Source organism: Idiotropiscis lumnitzeri, chromosome 8, assembly GCF_059441095.1.
Source record: "Idiotropiscis lumnitzeri isolate Australia: NSW breed Sydney's pygmy pipehorse chromosome 8, RoL_Ilum_1.0, whole genome shotgun sequence".
NCBI lineage: Eukaryota > Metazoa > Chordata > Actinopteri > Syngnathiformes > Syngnathidae > Idiotropiscis > Idiotropiscis lumnitzeri.
The window spans coordinates 23003179-23012746 of NC_142398.1; the positions used below are offsets into that span (position 1 = coordinate 23003179).

The window sequence follows — 9568 nt, forward strand, 5'->3', positions numbered from 1 at the left end:
AGCTGGATGAAGAAAAACGTCAACATAACTTCTATCTGCTTTAAAAACATCTTTTTATAAACATTTGCACATCCTACAAAAAAATTTATAAAACCATCTGTAACAGTGCAGTGAATAAATAATGCACAAACTTCTAACTGCTTTACCGACGTTTAGTCGCTGAATGATGTCATTATATTACAGTTAAATGAAGCAAACGTTTCTCTCATGGATCAAGTCTGTCTTTCTATCAACTTAAAAAATAATTATGATCAAGTCCTGTTGGAATGCCTGCGACAACAAACGTGTTTAAACATTTTTTTCTTTAAAGCCTAACAAAAAGTTGTTTGTCAGTCCCCTGACACTATGTGCGGAAACCAAACTTTTGTCGAAATGTGATAGACTAATGAGACGCGAAAAACGGCATGTTTGTGCAACCATTAACATTACGACATTAAACAGCGCAAGAATAATCACATATTTTATATATATATCTATATATATCATTTGATCATTTTTTTATAGCAAAGGAAAGGAAAATAACGTTAAAATTGCATATTTCATCATTTTATGAGCCACATTTACAATTACAGCATAGACAAGATAAATATATACTCGTTTAATACACACACTTCATTGATCATAAAGAAAAAAGGGAGTCAAGTAAAAAGTCAAGTTAAATACCTCCGTCATTCCAATCCAGTCAGTATGTACAGGCAGGGTGCAAAACTAAGCTTTGATTTTGAAAACAAACAAGTGGCACAAATTTGGCACAATTAACAAACAACAAACAAATGGCCATTAAGACCAACTTTTATGGGTTTGAATTGCTGGCATTTATTATGTTGACCTGGAAGTTTCATGACTACACTCAAACCCACTTTGACACACATGTCCTTTTTGTTAGATTAAAGAAAGGAAAGACAAAAGACAACAAAAGTGCACGAGAAGAAAAAAAAGGACAGAAGATTGTTAAAACAAAATGAGAGAAAAACATGAACAGGAAGCTCAAAATGTCATGACGACATTCAAAAGAACATGATAGGAATAACAGAAGAACAACACAAGACTTTTTGCGTTCGACAGTAAACCCGTAATATTGCACAGTTCCAAACAAACAAGAATAGACAAGAAGCATCCAGTGGAACAGAGCTCGCCTTTCGTTGACTCTTACTTGTTCTGTCCAGATTTTGCGGCAGCCCGACTAAACGAGGTTGGAGAACAGGAACGTGGAGCCTTTCAGCTGGTCTTGATCGGGGACTTCGAGGTTGACGTCACCGGCGCCAAAGTTAAGGCCCCCAAGCGTGCTGTACTTTTGCTTCGGTTCATTCTCGCTTTCTTCCAATGTGGGAAAAACAGTCACTAAGTATCCGTCCGAGGTATCGGGTGCTCTTTTCTGAGAATACGACCAGCGGCCATCATTTAAAGTGTGAGCGGCCTTCACAGCGTGATTCGGATGCAAGATGGCGTCTGCGTTGAGTGAGGTGCCGCTGAGGCGGGGGCCCCTCAGGTCTGCCGCCCCCGCCCTGGAGGTCGAGGGCAGCTGGAGGTCCAGGTCGGACTCTCTGCCTCTGGGGATGTGGTACTTCCCGGTGAAGTCGTCAATGTTGAGGTCCGAACGTGTAAAATCCACGTAGCGACCCAAGTCGGCATCCATAGAGGCCCTGGACCTTCCCACAAAGCGAGAATGGCTCAAGTCCTGGTCCAAGTCGAGTCCGGGCAGTGGCACACCCGAGCCACCGTGCAACAATTTCCTGAAGTTGCGCGTCGAGTTGTCCACATCGAGGTCTGGAGTTCTGAGCTTGGCATTGCTTCCTGACAGACTCACATCCGGTCCGTTGAGGTCAATGTCATCCATGTCTAAATACGGCATTGTTGGCTTCAAATTTGGACCTCTCTCATCGGGGAAACTGAAGTCTGGACCCTGCACACCTCCGTTCAGGTCTGTGTCAAACCCTTTCGCCATCTTCATGTGAGGATTTCGGTATTTTGCGTCTGGGGCGTTCCAGTCCGTCCTCGGGGCTCTGAGGTCCATGTTTGGCAGGTCTGTTTTTGGGCTGTCCCACGATCCTTTGACTTTTGGTGCTTTGACATTGGCATCCACATTGGGTCCTTTGAGCTTTCCATTATATTTTGGTGATCTTACATTTGGTCCAGACAACTCCACATCTGGCACTTTCAAATGCGGCTTCCTGTATTTGCCCGACGGTCTTCCGAAATCCACGTCTGGCGCATCAATATCAAATTCTGGACCATCGATGTCTGGTCCGTTCACTGCTGGCAGATTGACTTTGGGTAGTTTTACTTTGGGCATTTTCATTTTTGCTCTCGGTGAACCAATGTTGATATCGGGACCGTTGACGTCGAGTCCGCCTTTGAATTTTGGTGCTTTCAGGTTTAAGTCTGGAGCCTTGACGTCCAAGTCTGGAGCGTTCAGGTTTGGTTTCTTGAGTTTCCCACCGATATCGAGATCCAAGTTTGGTTTTGTACCTTTGAGGTTGACAGCAGGAGCGTTGATGTCCAGATCTGGAGCATCTAGATCAACATCCAGGTCTGGACTTTTAAGGCTCGGACGCTTCAATTTGGGCATCCTCAGCTTGGGAAACTTAAATTTAGTTTTCGGTGACCCAATGTTGATGTCTGGAGTTTTCAGATCTAATTTAGGGGCTTTAAGGTCCGCGTTGGATAAATCCAAATCCGGACCGTCAATGCCACCTTTTATTTTTGGAGCTTTCAGATTAAGATCTGGACCGTTCAGATCCGGCAAGTCCAAATTTGGCCCTTCGAGGTTTAGTTTGGGACTTTTGAAATCGAGTTTTGGCATTTTCAGATCTGGTGCGTTAAATCCACCACGGAGATTAGGACCACTAAGGTCCAGGTTGGGAGAGTTAAGATCCAGATTGGGACCATTTATCTCCGGACCATCGAAATCAAAATCTGGCATGTCCAAGTTTGGCTTTTTCAACTTTCCATCAACTTTTGGCATCCCTAAATCAGCGTTGGGACCTTTGAGTTTTAATGTGGGTGCATTGATGTCCAAGTCCAGACCATCTAATTCTGCATCAATGTCAGGACCTTTAAGGCTAGTACGGCCAAATTTAAGCTTCTTTAATTTGGGCATCTTCAGTTTTGCCTTTGGTGAACCCATGTTGATATCAGGATTTTTCACATTTAACTTGGGACCTTTAAGATTTGCATTAGGCAAGTCCAAGTCAGGGCCATTCATGCCACCTTTTATCTTTGGAGCTTTCAGGTTCAGGTCTGGGCCCTGAAGATCAGGCAAATCCAAGTTTGGACTTTTGACGTCCAGTGTCGGGGTCTTAAGATCAACATGAGGCGTTTTCAGATCCGGTGCATTTATTCCGCCATAGAATTTAGGACCATTGAGGTCCAGGTTAGGAAATTTAAGGTCTAGGTTGGGACCATCTATCTTCGGACCGTTGAGCTCAAAATCTGGCATGTTTAAGTTTGGCTTTTTCAACTTCCCATCAACGTTTGGCATCCCTAAATCAGCATCGGGACCTTTGAGTTTTAACGTTGGTGTGTCAATATCCATGTCCAGACCGTCAACGTCTGCGTCAAGGTCGGGACTTTTAAGGCTTGGACGCTTGAATTTTGGCATCTTCAATTTTGGAAACTTAAATTTGGTTTTTGGTGATCCAATGTTAACGTCTGGAGTTTTTAGATTGAACTTTGGCGCTTTAAGATCAGCATTGGGCAAGTCCAAGTCAGGGCCATGGATTCCCCCTTTTAACTTGGGAGCTTTCACGTTCAAGTCGGGGGCATCAGGCAGGTCCAAATTTGGGCTTTTGAGGTCCAGTGTGGGCGACTTAAGCCCGAGTTTAGGCATACTTAGATCTGGTGCATTTAACCCACCTCGGACGTCCAGCTGAGGAGACTTGAGGTCAAGGTTAGGACCACCGAGATCATAATCAGGCATCCCAAAATCAGCTTTGGGACCTTTGAGTTTTAATGTGGGTGCATTGATGTCCATGTCCAGACCATCCAAGTCTGCATCAATGGCAGGACCTTTTAGGCTTGGACGGCCAAATTTGGGAATCTTTATTTTGGGCTTGTTTACTTTGGCGTTTCGTAGGTCAACATCTGGTGAGTTCAAATCAAACTTGGGAGCTTTAAGCTTTGCGTCCCAGTCGGGCCCATCAATGCCGCCTTTAAACTTTGGAGCTTTCAGGTTCAGGTCTGGGCCATTTGGATCTGGCATGTTCAGTTCACCAGATGACAGGTCCAAATTTGGGCTTTTGAGGTCCAGTTTGGGGCCCTTGAGACCGAGTTTGGGCAATTTAAGATCAGGTGCGCCTTGGAGATCAGGGCCGCTGATGTCCAAGTCAGGAGATCTGAGGTCCAGGTTAGGACCATTGAGATCATAACCCGGCATCTTCAAGTTTGCCCTTTTGAATTTTCCATCAATATCAACATCTGACACCCCGAAATCATCAACTCGGCCAGTTGTCGTCAGACCTTTGATGTGTGGCTTGGAAAGTCGGACATCCGGGCTCGAAATGTCCAAGCTAGGTAAATCCCCATCAAAGTCTGGAACCTCAACAGTTGGTAAACCAAACTTTGGCATGGAGAACTTCGGGGCTGAGTACTTCCCAGAGGAGACTTTGGAACGAACTGCTGGGGTCGGCATACTGACACTTTGGAGTTGAGGATTGGTCACCCTGAAATCATGTCTGATCTTAGGTGCTTTGACGTCAAAGTCACCTGAGGGGCCGTCCACGTTCAACGCGGACCCCTGAAGATCCAATTGGCCACTGCGACCTTTCTGATCCAGCTGGGGCGCATTCAATCTAGATGATGGTCCAGTCAGATTCATTGCGGGTGACATGTCATAACCATCCACATCAAATTCTGCATCTCCGTCAGAGAACATGTACGTTTGGAACTTCCTGTCGATGCCTTCAAGGCCCATGGCGGCGTCCACATCATCTCCGTTGTAATAAATTCCAGACCCGAGTTCAGCCTGCCCCCGATACAGACTGGTGTTCACCGACTGACCGCGACCGTTCAGCAGCTGTGGCACATGAACCCGTTTGCCCGCTTTGACCTGGCCAACGCCCAGAGGCGGGAGGTTCAGGTTGGCCCCGTGTGCGAATGCGCCCGACGCGTAGGCGGCGTGACTGGTCTCTGAGTCAGCGCTGTAACGTCTGACAAGCGTGTTGGGACTCAGGCGTCCAAAATCCACCCCCAGACGAGGTAAGTCCGAGTCTTGTTTGGTCTTGAGTTTGCCGGTGCGAGGGAGTGTCTGCACAAAGTCTCGCAGGCTGTCGCCATCAGACAAGTCCTTAGGCATGAAGCGCTTGATTTTGGCGTTGTAGAGCTTGCTGTAAGAATCGCGCAGCATCTGAGAACAAACAGACCAAAAGTCTTGTGTCACTACAACAGCAGTCGGTGGGGGCGATTAAGTTTGAGGTCAATTCAAGTTTGCTCTCAGAGATCAGCAAGCTGTCGCCTTCACGACTCACAAATTTGACATTTCTATCTGTAGCGCCCGAAGATGCCACAAGATAGCGCCAAAGTGCTTGCGAAGTAGCGATAGTTATTTTTACAGGTTGCGAAACGGAAACCTACTGGATGTGCCGGCGTCCTCGGCCTTTGATGGATTACTTTGAAAATCAAACCATATGTAATATTATTTTCTCGAGGAGATCTTGATTTGGAAATGCCGACGTTTTGGATTGCAGAGGGGATGTCAATCACGCACCCATTTTCGCTCTTCGCACAAAGGTTGTCGACTACGTTACCGTTTCAGGACTGACGGCAAACCGGTCGAGGTTGCCCACGCTCTTGCTCATGTTGTTCCTGGTGAGCACTTTGATTCTGTCATCGTAAGGTTCCATCAGCCTGAGGACGCCCATCACCTCCTCTTTGGTTAGTTGGTCAAACTTGATGGTCGCTCCAACCACTTCATCCCCTGAGCCAACACAAAGCCACATTAGTGTTGCATGTCACGGCTGCGCAAAAAACAAGAAGCCTCGATCCAAATCGGCTTCAAACGACAAAAGCTTACATGTGGTGTCTTTTGGCAACTCTGGAGATGATGTCTATGAAATTGGAGGTTGCCCGTGCAACGGGCTCCTGAGGCTGAATGTTCCAAAAATTTGCGAGCCCACATTTGAAGGTTTGTGCTTTGAGGCAACTTATGGAAAATTCACTCACGTGAAGCACCGACGAAAACCAAATCCTTGAAAATGTTATTTCGGTTTAGTGAGCAGATGTGATGTATGTGTTGCGTTTTGATTGTCAGTCACGACGTCATCTTGGCTGCAAAATGAAACGGCCAACAACGAATGGCATTCCAACCTTCCCTCAGCTCCTGATTCGCTCCATCGATGTCGTCGATGTTGGCAATGACCAACGCTCCACGCTCGGATTGCTCCAACGTCAGCGCGTCCGAGAGTCTGCGCCTACCGAAAAGGGACGCCTGCGCAACGGAGGGGGAGACCAACGCATATGTTACAACAAGAATTCCAAAAGGACTGACGTTGACTTTGGGAATATTTGTTACCATTGATCGTCATAGATCTCGCTCACTCTGAAGAATGGACCTAGAGGACGACACAACAAATAGTTTCAACTCTTTCAGTGCAACCGTTGTCATTTTATCCCTCGTGTTTGCTTACGGGCCAATCTTTATTGAAAAACATTTTTGTGACTTTAAAATAGCGGAATACGAATGTTTGCTTTGGATCAGTTGGGCAAATTTGTTCGATGGAGTTCAGCAAAGTACGAGCTCTGTTCAATTTTCGGGATGGGTCTTTGAGAATTCTTCCTGAATTCTGTTACGACAGACGTTTGTCCACATTGGGCAGTTAAACTGCATGGTGCTTTTTTTCCCGCCGAACTTTCTCAGAGGTACGAGCAGGGAACTTTGGGCTTGCGTGTTGGGCTCTTTTTGGTGCAGCAACTTATGACGGACCAGTCCGTCCAATTAAAACGGGTGTCAGGGGACACATCTATTCCTAACGTTCCATGAGGTGGGACAGAGTGCGGAATGGCTAATTCAGATCAAAATGGCGACCTCTCTGTTCAATGTTGGACATGGGTCCTTGAGACTTTTAGGTGGGTCGTGTCCGATTTTGTGTTGATTGGTTAAACTGGCGTCGGCAGCATTTTTTTTTCCTAGCGTTCTGGTGGCGCAACCGAGTGCGTTCTTTGCGGGGGAGTGTTGAGGGCCTCAAAAATCGAAACATTTTCATTCCAGTTTTCCGGCATGTCGAGAAAAGGCCTGGAAAGAAAAAAAGGAATTTCTTCACCTGAAAAAGAACTGAAACGTGTGTGAAGAAGTGAGCTGAAAAAAGAAAGGAGGCGTGCGTGCGTGCGTGCGTGCGTGTGTGCGTGTTCTATTTGTGCAAGTCAGCCACGTGGGAACGTTTGCCTTCGGCAGGAATGCGTGGCGGCGGAATGTCAGCGAGGAAAACGAGTTTATCGGGAGTGTCATGGCTTTTTGGGGCGTTTCCCGCCCCCGCCGGAGCTCAGTGGCACAATTGAAAGTATCTTCATTTGGATTGGTGTTCATTAAGTGGAGTATGTGCACAATGCGCCGCACAATCATGAAGGAACACGCCTCGTGGTCGGAGAAGAATCGCAAACATTTCTCCAGCCAGCAATCAACTCTTCATCGTGTCAATCAAGCGTTGAACGCGATCCGCTTTGGATACGTTTTTATCCTCGGCATTTGGTTCGATGGTGTACCTAATCAAGTGGCTGCTGAATGAATGACAAAAGTTTTGGGACACCTTGGAACGCCGTGGAATAAGCTTGAACCGACGAAAATGTCTTCAGTCGAATCGATGAAGGTCGCGAAACAAACAACTGATGTCTCCACGAATTCGCACCCTCTCATTCTGGGGGGTTTGTTTGTTTCACAGCAAAACAAAACACACGTGACGTTAATTTGACACATTTTGCAAACAAGTTTCCGTCACAAGACGAATATCCTTAAGCGCGACGCTATCGTAAGAGAAAAACAGAACTGAGACTGGATTGGAAGTGATCCTCATCTCAAGAGTTGAGTGTGATGCGGCTGCACTTCCACTGCAAGGACAAAAGTAGTGGCACGGCGCCAGCCAGTCCAAATCAGAGTGCAAAGAGGAAGAGTCAAGGCTGGCAAACTAAATAACTCACCAACTAAACCCTGAATGGATTGCTTGAGAAGATCGACTTTGATACGAGAAGAGCGTGTTTGTTTTACAATCGGGAACTAGAAATTAGAAGAATAAAATATTGACAATAATTTCATCCAATTTTAAGGATAATGCCATACTGGCTTATATATTAAGTGTCATTGTTTTTTTTAGGTGAGGAGGTTATGTATCAAAAGTACGAGTGGTATCAGTATTGTTGATTACTGAAGAATTATCACAAATTTTCACCTATTATTCACTCAGGCGGGGACAAAATAAAAACATGTCAACTCGCTCAATCTCAGAGCGAGTCCAACCGTGATCCCCTTTTTTTTTTTTTTTTTTTTTTTTTGCAAAAGATCGCAGCCAACATTTAAAAGAGGACATGAAATTGTAGCAGAAACAAAAGTGCGAATGCTCCATCAAAGCAGGTTGGAAAAGTTGCATTAAGTTGAGTTTTTGTTTACAAGCACAAACGTTGCCTTTTTCTCACTTTGCGCACACACTCAAAGTCACACAGAAACTCGTTCGCAAATAAGCACAAAGTACAACCCGAACGGCAAGCCTTGAAACGGATTTGCGAGCACACAACAACAAAATCAAAACTGACCTGATGCACCATCGACGTGTGTCTCCGGGAGTCCGTGTGTACGCGGGTGCGTGCGTGCGCGCGCGTGTGTGAGCGGGAATGCAGTGGAGAACAGCTGGAACACTTGAACACCTGAAAGAAGACTAACAGGTTACACACGTGACACATGGGTCACGCCCCTCACACACGCACACGTATGAACGCACTTCCCGGCGGGACACAAACTTGCTAGTGTACATTTGACACACGCGCGCACACACATCGCGTGATTCTTGTGTGTGCATTAGCGTGTCTGGCTACACGTGTGAGTGTTGTAGATATATGTATGTATATCGATGTGTGTGCGTATTTTTATGAAGTGCTTGTGTGTCTGAGTTTGAATTGTGTGTCTGGCCTAATGTGTAAAAATTGTGTCAATTAGTGTGTATGTGGCTGTGTGAGTTGTTGTTTTTTTTTACTATATTGTGACTATAATTTTATTTTAGTGAATTTGTGTCATCGTGTATGCATATGCATACGTGTTTGTGTGTGGTCCTGAGTGTGCACTGTGTATTTGTGTGCGCGTGTGTGTATGTTTCTGTCTATAGCGTGTGTGGGTGTGTGCGTGCGTGTGTGTTTCCCATTGCCACACCCTGGCGGGTGATAATTGCGGGCGTTGACGGTGAGTCAGTTGCGTGCGTCCGACACACAAACGCTTACATAACTTGCTGTGAATTGTTGCCGTGGCGACAAGAACAGCAAGCAAGACTTCAATCGACACATCGGACGTTCCCTCAACACGTGAGCGTTTTGTGTTGAGCCGTCTTTCAAATTTGGTAGAAGTCGGGCTCAAATGAAACGTTCTTAAATTGGC

General features: G+C 45.9%; 1 protein-coding gene across 1 annotated transcript; it reads right to left on the bottom strand.

The window, feature by feature from the left end:
* Positions 1-447: 447 nt before the first annotated feature.
* LOC148332850 (uncharacterized) lies at positions 448-6527 on the bottom strand. The gene is made up of 4 exons (XM_088303876.1): positions 6509-6527; positions 6304-6424; positions 5745-5914; positions 448-5344 (listed from the first exon to the last, which is right to left on the bottom strand). Exons 1-4 carry the CDS (start codon positions 6509-6511, stop codon positions 1184-1186), a joined length of 4455 nt encoding a protein of 1484 aa, XP_088160002.1. The 5' UTR covers positions 6512-6527; the 3' UTR covers positions 448-1183.
* Positions 6528-9568: the final 3041 nt, after the last annotated feature.

Excerpts from the sequence above, each read along its gene's own strand:
- LOC148332850 (XM_088303876.1), bottom strand. Across the intron at positions 5,915-6,303 it reads GAATCAGGAGCTGAGGGAAG|GGGATGAAGTGGTTGGAGCG; the intron begins GTTGGAATGCCA and ends GTGTTGGCTCAG. Across the intron at positions 5,345-5,744 it reads TTGCCGTCAGTCCTGAAACG|ATGCTGCGCGATTCTTACAG; the intron begins GTAACGTAGTCG and ends GTTTGTTCTCAG.